The sequence below is a fragment of the Zalophus californianus genome, chromosome 6 (genome assembly GCF_009762305.2).
Source record: "Zalophus californianus isolate mZalCal1 chromosome 6, mZalCal1.pri.v2, whole genome shotgun sequence".
Lineage (NCBI taxonomy): Eukaryota > Metazoa > Chordata > Mammalia > Carnivora > Otariidae > Zalophus > Zalophus californianus.
The window spans coordinates 140603217-140621919 of NC_045600.1; the positions used below are offsets into that span (position 1 = coordinate 140603217).

The following is an 18703-nucleotide window of genomic DNA, read 5'->3' on the forward strand; positions in this document are numbered from 1 at the left end:
GTCTGCTTGATAGGCTCGCTCTCCTTCCTGCCTGTCCATCTCCCTCCCGCCCTCCCTGCTTGTGTGTTCTTTTTATCTCTCTCCAAAATAAATAAGGGGTGCTTGGGTGGGGCAATTGGTTGAGCCTCTGACTCTTGGTTTTAGCTCAGGTCATGATCTCAGGGTCGTGAGATCGAGCCCTGGGTCAGGCTTTGCGCTCAGCATGGAGTCTGCTTGAGTTTCTCTCACCCTCTCTCTTTGCCTTTCGCCCCTTCTCTTTCCCTCTCTCTCTCAAATAAATAAAGAAATCTTTAAAAATAAGTAAATAAATAAAATCTTAAAGTAGGCTCCACACGTAGCGTGGAGCCCAACTGGGGCTTGAACTCATGACCCTGAGATCAAGACCTGAGCTGAGATCAACAGTCGGTCGCTTAACTGACTGAGCCACCCAGGGGCCCCTGTTGTCCCTCTTTTTGATTCAGACTGTCCTCTTGGGTGCATGTGTGGTGGGATCTCATTGTGGTTCTCAGTTGTATGTCACTGATAACTAATTTTGAGCATCTTTTCATGTGCCTGCTGGCTATCTGTATGTCTACTTTAGAGAATGTGCAAATTTTTGCCCATTTTTTAATTGAAATGTCAGGTAAAAATTGTCTTGTAATAGTTGAATTGCAAGAATTCTTTATATATTGTAGATATTAGTCCCTCATCAGATAAATCATTTGTAGATATTTTATCCAGTCTGTGGGTTGTCTTTTCACTTTGATAGTGCCCTTCAATACACAAAAAGTTTTCAATTTTGATGAAGTCCATTTTAAAGCAATTTATGAATTTTTGTCATTGCTTATACTTTTGGTGTCATAGCTAAAAAACTGCTACTTAATCCAGTTTTAGAGTTTAAGCTGTTCCATTTCAGTCTTTGATCCATTTTGAGTTAACTTCTGTGCATTATTTTGTGTGAGACAGGAGCACAATGTCATTCTGTTGTATGTGGCTGTCCCGTTGTCCCGGTCCCGTTTGTTGAAAAGACTTCTTTCCTCATTGAGTTGTTGTGGCATCTTGGTCAAAGGTAAAATGACCATATATTTTAAGGTGTTAATTATTTTTTAAATGTTAGGTAGAATTCAACATTAAAGCTATCTAGTCCTGAGTTTTCTTTGTGGGAAATTTTTTGATAACTAATTCCATCCTTTACTTGTTATAGATTTATTTAGATTCTCTGTTTCTTCGAGTCTGTTTTCAGTGTGTCTTTCTAGGAATTTGTCTATTTCTACTTTGCTGTTATACAGTTGTTCATAGCATTCCCTAATAGTCCTTAGAATTTCTGTGAGGTTGGTATCTATGATCCCTCTTTCATAGTCGTTTGGGTTTTCCCTCTTGGTCAGTCTAGTTAAAAGTTTGTCAGTTTAATGATCTTTTCAAAGAACCAACTTTTGATTTCATTGATTTTTGTTTTGTTTTTAATTCTTGATTTCATTGATTTCCTATGCAGTCTTTACCATTTCCTTCCTTCTACTTGCTTTGGTGTTAGTTTGATCTTTTTGAGCTTTTAAGGTTAACTTTAAGTTATTGATTTGAGATCTTCTTTTTTAATACAGGCGTTACAGGTACACATTCCCTTCTAATACTGCTTTAACTGTATCCTCTAAGTCTGGGTATGTTGTGTTTTCATTATCTCAAAATATTTTCTAATTTCCCTTGTGATTTCTTCTTTGACCCATTGGGTATTTTAAGAGTGTGTTGACCTCCGTGTATTTGTGAGTTTCCCAGATTTCCTGCTGTTGTTAATTTCTAATTTCATTCCATTGTGGTTGGAGAACAAACCTTGTATTTTAGTCTTATTTTTTGAGACTTATTTTATGCTCTACCATTTGTCCTGTTAGTGGAGAATGTTCTGTGTATGCTCAGGAATAATGTGCATTCTCTTGCTGGGTGGAGGGCATTACTATTCATCTTTTGACCTATTTATTTTATAATTGAAAATTAATTCCCTTTATTTTACCCATCCCTCACCCACCTCCCCTCAGGCAACCACCAGTTCTATGTATTTAAGAGTCTGGGTTTTTTTGTTTGTTTGTTTTGTTTTTTGGATTCCACATGTAAGTGAAACCATATGGTATTTGTATTTGTCTTTCTCTGACTTACTTCACTTAGCAAAATACCCTCTAGGACCATTCATGTTGTCACAGATATCAAGATCTCATTCTTTTTTATGACTGAGTAATATTCCATTGTATATATACCACATCTTTATCCATCCATCTATCAGTGGACACTTGGGTTGCTTCCATATCTTGGCTATTGTAAAGCTGCAGTAAACATAGGGGTACTTGTATCTTTTAGAATTAGCAGTTTCATTTTCTTTTTTTTTTTAAGATTTTATTTCTTTATTTGACAGAGACACAGCGAGAGAGGGAACACAAGCAGGGGAGTGGGAGAGGGAGAAGCAGGCTTCCCACCGAGCAGGGAGGCCGATGCGGGGCTCAATCCCAGGACCCTGGGATCATGACCTCAGCCGAAGGCAGACGCTTAACAACTGAGCCACCCAGGCACCCCTAGCAGTTTCATTTTCTTTGGGTAAATACCCAGTAGTGGAATTACTGGATCCTATGGTAATTCTATTTTTAAAATTTTTAAGGAAACTTCATACTGTTTTCCCCAGTGGTTGCATCAGCTTGTATTCCACCAACGGTGCACGAGGATACCCTTTTTTCCACATCCTCGCCAACACTTGTTGTTTCTTGTGTTGCTGATTTTAGCCATTCTGACAGATGTGATATCTCATTGGTTGTTTTGATTTGAATTTCCCTGATGATGAGTGATGTTGAGCATCTTTTCATGTGTCTGTTGGCCATCTGGATGTCTTTGGAGTGATGTCTGTTTTAGGTCTTCTGCCCATTTTTAATTGGATTAGTTTTTGGTGTTGACTTGCCCGAGTTCTTATTTTGGATAGTAACCCCTGATTGGATATGTCATTTGCAAATATCTTCTCCCACTCAGTAGGTTGCCTTGTTGTTTTGTTGGTTTCCCTTGCTGTGCAGAAGCTTTTTATATTTTGGTGTAGTCCCAGTAGTTTGCTTTTGTTGCCCTTGCCTGAGGAGATATACTTAGAAAGAAGTTGCTAAGGCTGATGTCAAAGAAGTTACAGCCTGTGTTCTCTTCTAGGATTTTTATGGTTTCAGGTCTCACATTTAGGTCTTTAATCCATTTTATTTTTGTGTATCGTGTAAGAAAGTGGTCCAGTTTCATTCTTTTGCATGTAGCTGTCCAGTTTTCCCAACACCATTGATTGAAGAGAAGACTGTCTTTGTGCCATTGCATATTCTTGCCTCCTTTGCTGTAGATTGACCATATAAGTGTGGTTTATTTCTGGGCTGTATATTCTGTTCCATCAATCTTTGAGTCTGTTTTTATGGCAGTACCATAAGGTTTTGATTACTACAGCTTTGTAGTAGATCTTGAAATCTGGGATTGAGAAGATTGCTCTGGCTAATTGGGGTCTTTGTGGTTTCATACAAATTTTAGTATTACTTGTTCTAGTTCTGTGAAAAATGCTTTTGGTATTTTGATAGAGATTGTATTGAATCTGTAGATTGCTTTGGGTGGTATGGACATTTTAACAATATTAAATCTTCCAATACATGAGCATGGTATATCTTTCCATTTATTTGTGCCATCTTCTATTTTTATCATCAGTGTTTTATACTCATAATACAGGTCTTTCACCTCCTTGATTAAGTTTATTCCTAGGTATTTTGTTCTTTTTGGTGTAATTGTAAATGGGATTGTTTTTCTTTTTTTTAAACTTTTTTTTTTTAAGATTTTATTTATTTGAGAGAGAGAGTGAGCATGAGAGAGAGCCCACGAGCAGGGGCAGAGGGAGAGGGAAAAGCATACTCCCTGCTGAGCAGGGAGCCCAATGTGGGTCTTGATCCCAGGACCCTGGGATCATGACCTGAGCCAAAGGCAGATGCTTAACCAGCTGAGCCACCAGGCACCCTTGTTTTCTTTTTCTTTCTGCTACTTCATTACTAGTGTGTAGAAATGTAACAGATTTCTGTATATTAATTTCATATCCTGCAACGCTACTGAATTCATTTATCAGTTCTAGTAGCTTTTTGATGGAATCTTTAGGGTTTTCTATATTTGGCATTGTTTCATCTCCCAATACTTTTACTTATTCTTTACCAATTTGGATCCCTTTTATGTTTTGTCTGATTGCTGCAGCTAGGATTTTCAGCACTGTGTTGAATAAAAGTGGTTGAGAGTAGACACTCTTGTTCTTGATCTTGAGGAAAAGCTCTGATTTTCACCATTGAGTATGATGTTAGCTGTGGGGGTTCTTCATCTATGGCCTTATTACATTAAGGTATGTTCCCTCTAAACCTATTTTGTTGAGCGTTTTTATCATGAGTGGATGTTGTAGTTTGTCAAATGCTTTTTCTGTATCTATTGGGATGATCATAATGGTTTGTATTTTCTCTTGTTTTTGTGAAGTATCACGTTGATTTGCAAATATTCAGTCATCCTTGCTTCTTTGGAATAAATCCTACTTGATTGTGGTGAATGATTTTTTAATGTATTGTTGGATTCAGTTTGCTAATATTTTGTTGAGGATTATTGCATCTGTGCTCATCAGAGATACTGGCCTATAGTTTTCTGTAGTGTCTTTGATTTTGGTATGAGGGTAATACTGGCCTTGTTGAATGAATTTACAAGTTTTCTTGCTCTTTTATTTTTTGGAATAGTTTGAGAATTTGGTTTCTTTTAATAATTTTTTAAAAAAGATTTTATTTATTTGTCAGAGAGAGAGCACGCAAGCGAGCATAAGCAGGGGGAGAAGCAGACTCCCTGCTGAGCAAGGAGCCCGATGTGGAACTTGATCCCAGGATGCTGGGATCGTGACCTGAGCCACCCAGGCGTCCCTCTTTTAATAATTTTTATCACTTTATTGATATTCTCATTTTGTTCATACATTGTTTTCATGATTTTCTTGAGCTCATTGAGCATATTTAGAAAACTTGATTTTGATGTCCTTGACCAGTGACTTTTTTTGTTTTTGGCATTTTGAGGGCATCAACTCTGTTTTCCAAACTTTTTGTAAAGCATCGTATTCCATGTTGTGTGTGGTCAGTGAAGTTTCTGTTCTGTTAGCTCTGTTAACCAGTGACCTGACAAAGATTTCCTTAAATGTCTGACTCCAAAAAGGGAAAAGCAAGAAGGTATTCTTGTCCCTTTAAATATTCCCAGGGATGGGGTGCCTGGGTGGCTCAGTTGGTTAAATACCTGACTCTTGATTTCAGCTCAGGTCATGATCTCAGGGTTGTGAGATCGAGCCCTGAGTCGGCCTCTGTGCTCTATGTGAAGTCCACTTGAGTATCTCTCTCGCCCTCTGCCCCTCCCCCCGCTTGCACGCATTCTCTCTCTCTCTCTCTCTCAAAATAAATAGAAATCTTAAAAAAAATCTTGCCGGGGGTGCATTTAGGGAAAGCCACTGCATCCTGAGAGGTCCAAAAACAAGGCAAGTGTCTGCACCAGCCCCACAGGAGTCCACCAGATTGACCAAAGCACACAACCCCAGGTTTGGAGGACCGAGTCCCCACTGTCTGTCTGCTCCCCATCAGCCAGCCGCTCTGAGAAGGTGGGCCTCTCCCCACAGCTGCAGCGGGGCTGAGAAAAGGAAATCATACCTGTTCGCGCATGGCGTTCCCTTACCAAAAATCAGCATCTCGCTTTCATGTAAAGCATTTCCCTTGTTGTTGCAAGTGTCCAGTCGGGTTCCATAGTTCCAAAATACTTGATTCTGATCATTTTTCCCCCTAGCTTACTAGTTGTTTTTGGTGGAGAGACCAACCTTGAGAGCTTCTTATGGCACTGTGTGTGTGTGTGTGTGTGTGTGTGTGTCCCGGATTATGATTAATATCTTATAACAGCCTTATTCAGATTAATACCAGTTTAATTTCAGTAGTATTCTAAGACTTTGCTCCTATAAATTCAGTTCTCTTTCCTACTCCCTCCTTTGTGCTATATTGTCATACACATTATATCTTTGTACGTCGTATGCCCATCAACACCAATTTTTATTTTTACTTAATTATTTTTTTAAAAGTAGGCTCCATGACCCAGTGTGGAGCCCCAGCACAGGGCTCAAACTCAGGACCCTGAGATTGAGACCTGAGCCAGGATCAGGAGTCGGACACCTAACCTACCAAGCCACCCAGGCACCCCCATCGACACCAATTTATTGTCACTTTATCTTTTAACTCCTAGGAGAAGAAGAGTTACAAACACAAAATGTTTTTGTGCTGTACATTATATTTATGTATGTAGTTCCTTCACTGGTGCTCTTTAATTCTTCCCATGGATTCATCTCACCCTTGAGTGCCTGTTCAGCCTGAAGGACTCCCTCTAGTGGGGCAGGTCTGCTACTTAAAAATTCTCTGTTTTGTTTTTTGGGGGGAAGTTTGTTTTTAATCTGGGAACATGCTAATTTCCTTCATTTTGAAACAGTAATTTTGCTGGATATAGAATTCTTGGTTGAGTTTTTTTCTCTTTCAGCCCTTTGAATACATCATCACAGTCTTTTGTCCTTCCTTTCTGATGAGAAATCAGCTGTTATTCTTCTAGAGGCTCCTTTGTACTTGATGAATTCCCTGATCTTTGGCTCCTTTCAAGATTCTCTCTTTGACTTCTTACAGTTTATGATTTGTGTAAGTGTGGATCTCTTTGACTTTATCCTTCTTGGGTTATTGAGGTTCTTGGATGTGTAATGTCTTTCATCAGAGTTGGGAAGTTTTCAGCCCATATTTCTTCAGATGTTCTTCATGCTTCTCTTTCCTCTCCTTCTGGGATTCCCCGTATGTGGATGTTGCACTTGACAGTGTCTCACAGATGTCTGAGACGGCTTCTCGTCGTCTTTTTTTCTGTCCCTCAGTCTGGATAATGTAAATTAATCCATCTTCAAATTTGTTGATTCTTCTCCTACCTCATATCTGTGGCTAAACCATTCTAATAAAATTTAAAAAAAATTTTTTTATTAACATATAGTGTATTATTTGTTTCAGGGGTACAGGTCTGTGATTCATCAGTCTTACACCATTCACAGCACTCATCATAGCACATACCCTCCCCAGTGTTCATCACCCAGACACCCCATCCCTCCCACCCCCCTCCACTCCAGCAACACTCAGTTTGTTTCCTGAGATTAAGAGTCTTTTATGGTTTGTCTCCCTCTCTGGTTTCATCTTGTTTCATTTTTCCCTCCCTTCCCCTATGGTCCTCTGTCTTATTTCTCAAATTCCTCATATCAGTGAGATCATATGATAATTATCTTTATGATTGACTTATTTTCACTTAGCATAATACCCTCTAGTTCCATCCACGTCATTGCCAATGGCAAGATTTCGTTTTTTTGATGGCTGCATAATAGTCCATTGTATATGTATATACCACATCTTTATCGATTCATCTGTTGATGGACATCTTGGCTCTTTCCAGAGTTTGGCTACTAGTTTTTTCATTTTTCAGCTTTAGAATTTCTGTTTGGTTCTTTTTTGGGATTTCTGTCTCTTTGGGGCAAGTCCTCAGTTTCCTACTTCCTTTTGGTTCTTTGGATGGAAGTTTTTAGGTTTTTGAACATATTTCAAACAGCTAATTTAGAGTCTTGGTCTAACAAATCCAATGTTTGGAATTCCTCAGGGACTGCTTCTAATGACTGTTTGTTGTTGGGTTTTTTTTTTTCTCTTTTCCTGTACCTGAGCCAAACTCTCTTGCTTCTTTGCATGTCTTATGTTTTATTGACAGTTAGACATAATAAGGCAGTTCTGACAGACCTGTCCCCTCCCAGCCAGGGTTTGTTGTCATCATTAGTGCCACTGTTTGCTTGGTGGCTTTCCTGAATTTAATTCTTTAAAGCCTGTATTCTGTCATGAGTGGCCACTGACGTCTACTCAGTTTGCTTAGCGATCCCGCTAATGATCAGACAGATTTCCTTAAATGCCTGGAACCAGTAAGTTTCTCAGCTTTTGCTGTGAGGGTCTTAGGTGCATTGGTTCATTTTCTCAGAGAGAAATGTAAGCTGCCTGGCTGAGTACTGAAGGCCTCAGGTTAGCCATGGGTGACAGCTTAGACCTTAGAGGTTTCTTTCTTTTTTTTTTTTAAGATTTTATTTATTTATTTGACAGAGAGAGACACAGTAAGAGAGGGAACACAAGCAGGGGGAGTGGGAGAGGGAGAAGCAGGCTTCCCGCTGAGCAGGGAGCCCGAGGTGGGGCTCGATCCCAGGACCCTGGGATCATGACCTGAGCCGAAGGCAGACGCCTAACAACTGAGCCACCCAGGCGCCCCAGGCCTTAGCGGTTTCTCGGGGGGCATGCACACACCCCTACATTGCATGGAGTTTCAGATTCCTAAGAGTATGTTGGAGGTTTGCAGAGGATCCTGTAGACGTCTCCTTCCCGTGTTCCCTTTTAAACTTTTGGTTAGCATATTGTTTGCCCCAGCTGTTACCACTCCCTCTGGCAGCTGTGATGTTTACAGTTGCTGCCGATTGGTTTCAGAAAGCGCTCCCTGCAAAGAGGTTGTTTGCCTGGGGTGAGTTCTGAGGTCAAACAGAGACCACCCCACCCTGGGGCTTTGCAGGAAGCTGCCAGACAGGTCAGATAATGACAGCTGGGAGTGGCGCTTTGGAGAAACCTCAGTCCGGTTCGGCCCATTCACAGGCCCCTGTTGGTTTGCACAGTGTTTGCAGACTGTTCTCAAGGCTACAGGGCTGGGGAGAAGGGGGGTCAGGACCCAGGCAAGATAAAGTTCTGTGAAGCTCGCTGTACTGCATTCACTGTTTTTCTTGGATAAATACTCCATGGATTGTTATAAACTGGTTAATTTCCAGAGTTCTAAAACGGATTTTGCCTATTTTTGCCCAGTGTTCTCATTCCTTTTATGGAGGAGACTTATTTCAGAGGTCCTTATGCCACATTCCTGCTGATATCCCTTCTCTTCCTAGTCACTTTTTTTAAAGATTTTATTTATTTATTTGACAGAGCACAAGCAGGGGGAGCGGCAGGCAGAGGGAGGGAGAGAAGCAGGCTCCCCGCTGAGCACGGAGCCTGTTGTGGGACTTGATCCCAGGACCCTGGGAATATGACCTGAGCCGAAGGCAGACGATCAACCAACTGAGCCACCCAGGCGTCCCACTTCCTAGTCACTTTTAACTCCCTTTAAACTAGTCCTCCCATGAGCAGCTGAGTTACACAATCTACTGCGGAAATTTATGCCAGCTGGCTGGATCTTATTAAATACCTTAAAGCTGCATGACATATCAGCATTTTTGCGTACTTTATTTCATTTAATTATAAATATAAGAACCACTGATGAGTGACGGTATAAGCTCTAATAAGTGTTTTTTATTTTTTTCAGGATTGCTTATTAGAGAATAATTTTACAATATTTTATATTGGGTTGTTATTTAGTCTCTAATGCTGATAAACTGTTGTATCATGTTAAATTGAATCCTATGGTTGGTTAGACGTTAGTCCAAAAACCATTAAGTGAAAACAAACAAAAACCACTCTGGCATGAGTAGTAAGCCATACATAAGTTTAAACTGCCCTCTTTGGCTTGCTGCTACTTCTTGATAAGGTTAAATGAAATTTATGCTGTTTACATTTTAGGTTATCACAGACTGCTGACTAGGAGTGTGGCTGAGACTCCAGTACATAAGCAAGTGTCCAGAAGGCTTCTTCATAGACAAATCAAGGGCAGGTGAGTAACATCCTTGTCTAGTTGCTTCGTGCACCCACACTGCCTTGCTAATGGTCATGTGGGCTGTTGTCCATCTCCAAAAGCCTCTTGTGACTCCCATCTTAACTGTCTTGTTTATAACCAAAGAGTGTTCAGCATTCTATAAATTCTACAAAGGCCAGAGAACCATACAAAATGTACTTTTTTGTCTCACTTCTTACATTTGGCATAATTATTTTGAGATTTATCCATGGTGTTGCATGTGTCCATAGTTCATCTGTGTGTGTGTGTGTGTGTGCGCACGCGTGCGCGCGCATGCTGAGAAGCATTCCATCAAATGGATATTCAGCATTTTTTAAAAAATCATTCATCATTGGATGGAGGGAGTTGTCCTGGCTGCTGGGCAAGACTGGAAGTCTAGGATCTCACCTTGGCCTATGGGCGTGGTGGGGCCAAAGTTTTCCATGGCAGTTAGTGTCTGGGAGTTTATCATGCTAGGTTGCCCCTTTCCTGGTTCTTTAGCCAGAGAGAACTGGCTTTCCTTAGAGCAGTTTTTGTACTTGTTGATGTATTTGGGTTGTCCGTCCCCCCGCAGCACCCAGTCTGGGATCTATGAAGCAAAAAGGTAACTCCGGGAGCTTACTCTGTCTCTCCTGGAGTCCAGAGGTCCCCAGGCAATCTGCCTCCTTTGCCGCCTTTTAGTCTGTAGTTCATTTTCTATACAACATCCAGGGTTTTTAGCTGCACGTCACAGGAACAAAAGGGAGCCTTGTCAGGGCTTCATCTAGACATTACTCGTGTACAAATTTTACACACTTGTGTAAGAATCTGCAGGACAAATTGCAAGAAGTGAAATTGATAGATTAGAAGGCATACATATTTCTAATTAATTTTTACATTGTAAAACTGCTTTCTAAAACGTGCTAACCATTTTACTTCAGCCGGTAACGTGTATGAGCATGCGTGCCGGCACTGGTGTTATCAAACCCGGGGCTCTTCATTGCTTTGTGAGGTGAGAGACGGTGTATCTCTAATGTGCATTAAGTAGGAGTTAATAGTGACATTGAATAATCCTTATGCCTGTCGTTCCTTAAGGTCCTCTGATCCTGGTCCTGATATTGACATTGTGGAAGAGTCCCCAGAAAAAGGAGCAGACGGTAGTGCCTACATTTGCTTTGTGTTGCACACAGGTCTTGACCTCACAACTCTGAGATCAAGACCCGAGCTGAGATCGAGTCAGATGCCTCACCAACTGAGCTACCCAGCAGCCTCTCTTTTGTGTTGCATTTTAACTAGTTCCTCTGAAAACCTTTCTGTACTTGTGTTCTCGCTCAGCATATCCTAAAGATATTTTAGAGATGTTGTGACAGCTCTGGGCCCACAGTATAGCTCAGTAAATATTTATTAGTAAATGGTCTCTTACACAGAATTTACCAAGGGGATTTCTGGAGAAATCTTTTTACACAGTAGAAATGGGATTCAGGGTACAGGCTCACTACTGTATAATACAAAGTGCTGTGGCTTATTTTAAAAGTGCATGTGGGGTCACCTGGCTGGCTCTGTCGGTAGAGCTCTTGATCTTGGGGTTGTGAGTTTGAGCCCCACGTTGGGTGTACAGATTACTTAGAAATAAAATCTTTTTTTCTTTTTTAAATTTTATTTATTTGAGAGAGAGAAAGCAAGAGCAAGGAGGAGAGGCAGAGGGAGAGGGCGAAGCCAGACTCTCACTGAGCAGGGAGCCCGACGCGGGGCTCAATCCCAGGACCCTGGGATCACACCCCCTTCTTAAAGACCTGACTCCCTGTTCCTGTCCCCCTTTCCTGCTAGCTGGGTGAGACAGCCAGCCCGCTCTTGTGCTCCCACATTGTCCCATGAGCCAAAGGCAGACGCTCAACCAACTGAACCACCCAGGAGCCCCTAGAAATAAAATCTTAAAAAAAAAAAAAAATAGTACTTGTGATTCAGGAGTTACCCCAAAAAAACCTTCTTTTTTAATGATTCAAGTAATTTATTGTAGAAATTAAGAAAATAGAAGCAAAATTTTAATAGTCGGTGATCCCACAATTTGGAAATACCGTTAAGATTTGAGTTTTAATAATACTCTTACTGGTGTCGTTTCTATACAAATGTATGTAACATAAACAAAACTGCAATTAAAATTTTTTTTTTTTTTTTTTTTTTTTAACAAAAGTCACAGTATATAAACCCTTTTTCCCCCCCACCCAACATCGTGGTTAAAAGGCTGGCAGTTTGAGACTTCTGAGGGTGACAGTCTAGTGGATCAGTGGGTTTCTTGTGCCCTGGGGCAATATATTATACTCTTTGTAGCTTTGTTACAACACTTCAGAAGTCTCAAGTTAGTAACTTGTCAGATTTCCGTCTTGTATGTGGCATTATGTAAATTTTACCATTTCATATGTGGGAAAGTGTAAAAAGCTTGCATTTCTCCCTGGTTACTAACTGGGATTCTGGTTTTGCAGAAGTAAGCTTGAGACGAAGTCCTCGAATCAAGCAGTTGTCACTCAGCAGGACGAATTCTGGTTCCTTCTATTCTGGGTCTCAGCTAAAGTCTCGAAATGTGCAAAGAGTTCACTCATTCCAGCAAGACAAGTCAGGTAACATGCTTGCTCACCTGCCTTCAGAAGTCTGGGCCGACTCAGCGGGAAGTGTTTTTGGGAAAAGTACAAAATTTGACATTTTCTTTCTTGACACTGGAGCAGTAGAATAGCTCTGTCCGTTAGAGGTTCAGAGTGATGGACGATCCATGACCTTCATTAACAGGGTCCTCCCTTTGGATTCCTACAACTGGTCATCCACACTATCCTTAGAGGTGATTTATCCATTCAACAGGAATTACCCATTATTTCCACCTTGTGTTCATATTCTACACTCAAGCGTCCAGGTAGAAGGTGATATCGGTTTGTCCTTCATGCTTTTATCCATTAGGTCTGGATCCTCAGATATGTGTTTTTACATTTACAAATAGTTTTACTTGCCTAACATATATAAGGGCTGAAGTTAGTATGCGGGCTTATTAAAATTCAAGATGGCAGCAATAATTGTAGTTGCTGGCACAATTAGGTGGGATCCGTCCCCACTCCCACTTGCTCTAAAAAATTGTCCTCTTGTATAGACTGGCTGTTCTATTAGTATTGGGAGGGCAGGAGCTAAGAAAGACTCACTGTTTTTGACTTGCAGACCAAAGAGAAAATTCTCCAAACCCAAGTATTCGTTCTCCCAAGAGGCTGTTTTTTGGGGCATTGTCTGAGATGGTCAGTCCCTCAGAGAAGGGTTCAGCTCGAATTCAGAGGCCTTCAAGAAACCCACTGGGCTCTGAGATACCCATAGCTTACCAGGTAAAACATTTCTGTAATGTTTAAAATAGTGTGGTCTTGAGGGGAAAACAGAGACGTGGCCCAGAAAACCCACTGAGTACATTAGGAATGAGAAAGCAGGTGATCTGTAGCTACTAACAGCTATTTGGGGGTGGTTGGGTTGATCCAGATGAATGAATATTGGGTATGTGGGGATGTAAGGCAGTAGTCTGGCTGAGGCCATTGTGGTGGGGAGAAAATAGAAATGATCTCCTCTGGTCTGTTGGTTTCATCCACCACTTTTATCAAACACTATGTATATATCTTTCTGAAATGTGCAGGGATCAGTCCTGTTTCCCCTACATTGTCCACCCAATCTAGTCACCCACCTCAGAAAGTTGAGAGTCACTCTTGACTGTTCCCTCTTTCCAGACAGAGCCAATCAATCAATCCTACCACTTTTATTTATAGACCGCATTTGATACCCATTCCCTCTTCTCCATCCCCTGCAGTTCCTGCCTGCCTTCAGTTCTGCCTGGAACATTTCAACTGCCTTTTCCCTCTCATGTCCGTCCTGCCCCCAGAAGCCGGAGTGGTCTTTCACACTGCGTCACTTTGCTTAAAGCTCTATGACTCTTTGTTAAAGCAGGGTTTTCTAGGTTTTCCTACAATGGAACCCTTTTATTAAAAAAATAATCTTTGCTTGGAAACCCAATAAAACGGCTTAGAGGTTGGGGGAGGACACAAAACTCTGGGGATGGGTTTGAAGACCACCGATCTCCAGGACCAGGGTCAGTCCTCCCAGACAGGCATGGGCTGCTGTGGGCTGGCTATGGCCCTTGCCTCTCACCCTCCTCTGCTTCATAATCCACTTTCCCGGCCACATCAGGCTGCATGCTGGCCTGCACACAGCTGCTGCTGTTCGTCTTAGGCAAAGGAAGAGTTCCTACTTTCCCACCTTTGGCCTTTACCTGCTGACACCCCCTTCTTAAAGACCTGACTCCCTGTTCCTGTCCCCCTTTCCTGCTAGCTGGGTTAGACAGCCAGCCCGCTCCTGTGCTCCCACGTTGTCCCGTGCGTGGCCCTGTCAGTGCACTGGTGACACTGTGTTGTTATCTGGCTGTGCCCCATTGAACGTGAAATGCCCACTAGACCAGGATTCCCTTGAGATAATCAAATAGAAACGATAGGTGTCTGATCTCCTTTATATATTGGGTGTGTAACTGCCTTTTGCAGAAAGGGAGGGGGATTGGCTGGGGGTCTCCTTCCTGAGATGGCTGTGTTGCTGTACTTTAGGTGTCTGTATATTGCATACCCTACCTCCCCCGTCACAGACACACACACACACACACTCACACGGGGCCCGGCACATGGTGGGGGCGTGGCAAGCACATGCTGAATGCAGGTGAACAGCAGAGGATGTGACACCTGGAGGCCATGTTAGGCAGAGATCAGAAGGAGCTATCTCCTTGAAGAGAAAGGTAGCTGTGAGTGGTAGAGTGACACATCGTTAGAGGCAAAGTCTGGTTTATTGCCGTATGCATATTACGAAAATTTTTTGTCTTAGACCCAAGATTAGATTCAGTGTTTGGTGCTAGGAAAAAACAGACAAGTGAAATCTGGGTCATGGTTGGAAGTGGAAATGTGTTGCTATTGGAAATCAGCTTACGGTCATTCCATCGGCCCAGAAATCTCCCATCTGCCTTTCTCATTGCCTTAGGACTAAAATGCTCGATAGAGAATTGGGGTTATGATATTTAGGCACTGAAATAAGCATCTCTTTACAGACTCCTAAGAAGAGTAACCGGAAGTCTCCAAGCTCTTCTAAAGCTACCCCAAGAAGGTTCCCTCGTACGCCACAAACTTCACTGTGCACCCCGGAAAGGCGGCGGAAACCCCCTACAGAAGTGACTCCTGCCAAACAGGTCATTTTTAAAGAGTCCTTAAAAGACTCCTCACATAGCTGGGATTCACCATCTCAACCCAAAGTCACTCCTTGGAAAGGACACTCCCTGGCAAAAGGAGGAACCTCTCCTCTTGAAACGGAGATACCAAGAACTCCCCAAAGGCCAGGGGGTCAGCCACCTGGATTTCTGAATTCTACTTGGCCACCCTCAGTGACTTCCAGTCCCAAAAGCACCTCCTGCCCAGCAGGCCTGACCGGGAGTGAGGGTCTGACGCCTGTCAGGTCCGCACTGAGAACCCCTCCAAGAGCAGCAGCCCCGGGGGGGCGAAGAGAAACCCCTCCGGATCCAGCGCACCCCCATCCCCATGTCCCCGGGGCTTCTCAGGCAGAGGAACTCACACAGAAATGGAGGGATAAAGCTGCCTCAGTCCCCAAGACACCGCGGAGCACCAATCTGACTTCTCCCCCCGATCTTTCTCCAAAAAAACCTTTGGCCTCTCCCTTAGGTGAAATTGCCAAGAGTCCATTTTGGGAATTTTCGATAGAATCTCCTCCCCGCAAAGAACTGGATTGGGAAGAGCCCCAGAAGGCACCCCCTGTAGCCTCGTCTCTCTCCTGGCTTGGTCCCTCCACTCCCCACCGAGTCTCACGGATCGCCCAGTCTGAGCCCGTGCCCCCTCGGGCCCCTGCAAAAATTGGAAAAAGGTGCAGAGAGACCTCGGACCTGGAAAGCAGCTCCCTGGAGGGCCGGCCGAGCACCTCTGCTGCTCCTAGGGTCGCCGCAGCTGGCAGCCCCGCCGCCCTCACAGACGCTGGAAAGGACCAGCCTTCCCCGGAAGGACACAGTTCCTCTGGGACCGGCTGCGGGAGTGACTGGTGTATGTCCTCTCCTGTGCTGAGGGCAAGTGCCCCGGGCCATCTCGCTCTCCTGGACGAAGCGGAGCACCACGGCAGCGACGGCTCGCCAGGCCACGTCACGGCAGCGGAAGGTGAGGCGTCAAGGCCGGTGATGGGGCGGGAGAAGCCGCCTCCGTCGGACCCCGGGAGCCCGCCATCCCCTCCTTCCCGCGGGCCCCACTCTCCCCGGGCCTCGTCCTATGTCCTGCGCCGCACCGCCGACAGAAGGCAGCGCCAGGCGGCCATGCCGCCGGAGAAGCTGCAGGCTTCGACTCGGCTTTCGAAAGCCTCGGCCAGCCCCCAGACCTACGAGGTGGAGCTTGAGATGCAAGCTTCGGGCCTGCCCAAGCTTCGCATTAAAAAGATAGACCCCAGCTGCCTGGCGGAAGCCGAGCCCCCGAGAAGGGAGGAGAGCTCCCTCCCCGGACTCAGCATGCCTGGGGCCAGCAAGTCCTCAGGGAAACCTGAAGCCACCTACGTGTCGCCCCCCTGCCTTCGTCCCTCACACAGCACCCCCGGTAAGAGCGGGGGACAGACCTACATCTGCCAGTCCTGTACCCCCACCCGCTGCCCCTCTAGCACCCCCTCTCCGTTTCAAACAGACGGTGTCCCCTGGACCCCGTCTCCCAAGCACAGCGGGAAGACCACCCCTGACACCATTCAGGACTGGCCGCGGAGGAAGAGGGCGGGGGGCGGCAGCTCTGCCGGGAGGGGCGACATGGGCACAGACCTTCCCGCAGGCGTGTTCCTGCTCGAGCCGGAGCGAAGGGAGCGAGGAGGCGGCCTTGAACTCGGCAGCAGCAGGACTCCCCTCCTGGGGGATTTTGAGCTTGAGGGGGTGTGCCAGCTGCCAGACCAGTCGCCTCCCAGGGACAGTGCGCCTCAGGCTGAGGAAGCCTTCTCCTGGGGCCAGTTCGGGTGGGGTTCCAGGAAGAGGCTCCTTCCCGCCAAGGAGGAAGCGGAGTGTCCAGCCAAGAGAGTGTGTGAGGAGCAGAGAGGAGACGCAGAGCTGAGCAGGAGTGAGGAGTGGTCTCCACGTGCCAGTGGGTGGCACGTCCCCTCCCTGGGGGCTGACGACGTGTTCGTGCCAGGTGAGTCCGCGGCCCTGGGGTGGCAGCCGGCGGTTCCTTTGGCGGGGGCACCACGGGGCCGTGCTCACCCTCGACCCTCCCGTAGGTTCCACGCCCCCGCCGGGCCACGCGCCGCGGAGCTGCCTCTCGGCTAGCGGCCTGCAGGCTCTCACCCAGTCCCCGCTGCTGTTCCAGGGGAAGACGCCTTCCTCGCGGTGTCAGGAGGCCAGAGGTAATTTGTTGAGCAAAGGTCCTGGAGATTTAGGCTGACCAAACTTGGGGTCCTTCGGGTGACTCCCCAGAGCTTGCTCAGGGTGGCCAGGCAGTGGGATTGTGGAGTCGGAGGGCGTGCCTGATCCGGGACAGCGGACTTTGTCCCTGCAGTGTCCTGTGCTCTTCCCAGAGAAACCACACTAGCACTCCCCTGTGTCATAAAACAGCTTCTGGAAGCAGTGACAGAGGTGGACCTACAGTGCGGTGTAGTCACTGGCACCTGAGGAGCGTGTGTCTGGCAGCACGATGGCAGCCCGCCCCCCCCCCCCCCCCCCCGCCCAGGGGGTTACCCCCTTGCGCTTCTGTACATGCGCTAGGATTAGGGACTGGCCGCTGTGATCAGCCTTCAGACTTGAGGGGTCCCTTTCCTCGACCCCCCACCCGGGAAAGGGACAGGCTTGCAGGTGCTCAGTGCACTGGGTTAGAAACATCTAGAATGGAAGGGGAATCCAGGAGGCTGGAGGCTCCAGTGATTCTGCACTGGGTTAGAAACATCTAGAATGGAAAGGGAATCCAGGAGGCTGGAGGCTCCAGGGATTCCCTTCCCCCCCCGAGACCGGGCTATAAATCACGCAAAACAGCAGAATGCACAATCCAGCTGAGGGAGTTCAGACCGCAGGACTGGGCTTTTCCAAGCCGCTGCCAGCCCTGCGCTGACGTGAGTGTGGAGAGCCTGGAAGAACGCGCAGCACGCGCACCGGCAGGCAGTGCCTGCATGGGGACCTCTCTCCCGTTCAAGCCCCTTCTCTCCTGTTCCGCCCTCACTTCCTGCATGCCCCCTGTGCCCTCTTCTAGATGAGGAGATGGAGGTCGTCCCCCCCACGGCCGAAGAATCTCCTTTCAGCCGCGCATTCTCCAGGAGACGCCCCATCAGCAGGACTTACACACGGAAGAAACTCCTTAGCTAGTTAGGCTGGAACTGGCAGGGGGACCTAAACCTCCACTCACTACTGAGCTTGGCCAGAGCCACTGCCTGCCTTCCCAGGCCAGACGAAGTGCTCTGAGAGCAGTTTCCTCTGGACGTGTCAGGAATTCCAGGCCCCTGTCACAGAGGATGTCTGACCCCCGAAACTCAGTTCATCTGAGCCAGGGCCTAAGCTGTCCTACGTCACCCTGGAGGGCTCCCTGGAACCAAGAAAGCTCAAAAGATAAGTCAGCCTGGTCCCAGTCCTCTCTTACTGTGTCAGCTCTCCAATTGCCACAAGAGTCCCTTAGGGGTTTTAATCCCCCTCCAGGGGTGCCTTCCTCCCAGCCCTGCCCCTTGTTAGGGAGGTGGTGAGGTGGGTGCTCTGACTCAGCTGGGGAGGCAGACCAGGAATTGTTAAGAGCAGGCTCCCCTTCGGCCCCCGCCTCTGAGACCCCAAGGCCAGTCCGACAACCACCCCCCCTACTTGTGAAGTGGGAGAAGGGCTCCTCAGGGGCCCCTCACAAAGCTGAAGGCTGCGGCCAACAGCAGAATCAATTTCTTACCTTCCCTATGTCACAATAAAATCCTCTCGGGCTGCGTAGCGTTCAGTGCCTTT

General features: G+C 45.9%; 1 protein-coding gene across 2 annotated transcripts in view; it reads left to right on the forward strand.

The window, feature by feature from the left end:
* TICRR (TOPBP1 interacting checkpoint and replication regulator) overlaps positions 1-18680 on the forward strand; it is a 45766-nt gene extending 27086 nt beyond the window's left edge. The window contains exons 16-22 of one of the 2 annotated variants that reach the window (XM_027571382.2): positions 9651-9741; positions 10816-10877; positions 12201-12335; positions 12919-13076; positions 14822-16928; positions 17014-17139; positions 17976-18680. In XM_027571382.2, coding sequence (XP_027427183.1) covers positions 9651-9741; positions 10816-10877; positions 12201-12335; positions 12919-13076; positions 14822-16928; positions 17014-17139; positions 17976-18088 — 2792 coding nt within the window. In that variant the 3' untranslated portion in view covers positions 18089-18680. The remainder of the gene's footprint in view (positions 1-9650; positions 9742-10815; positions 10878-12200; positions 12336-12918; positions 13077-14821; positions 16929-17013; positions 17140-17975) is intronic. The other variant, XM_027571383.2, reaches the window with a different exon arrangement.
* The last annotated feature ends 23 nt before the right edge of the window (positions 18681-18703 follow it).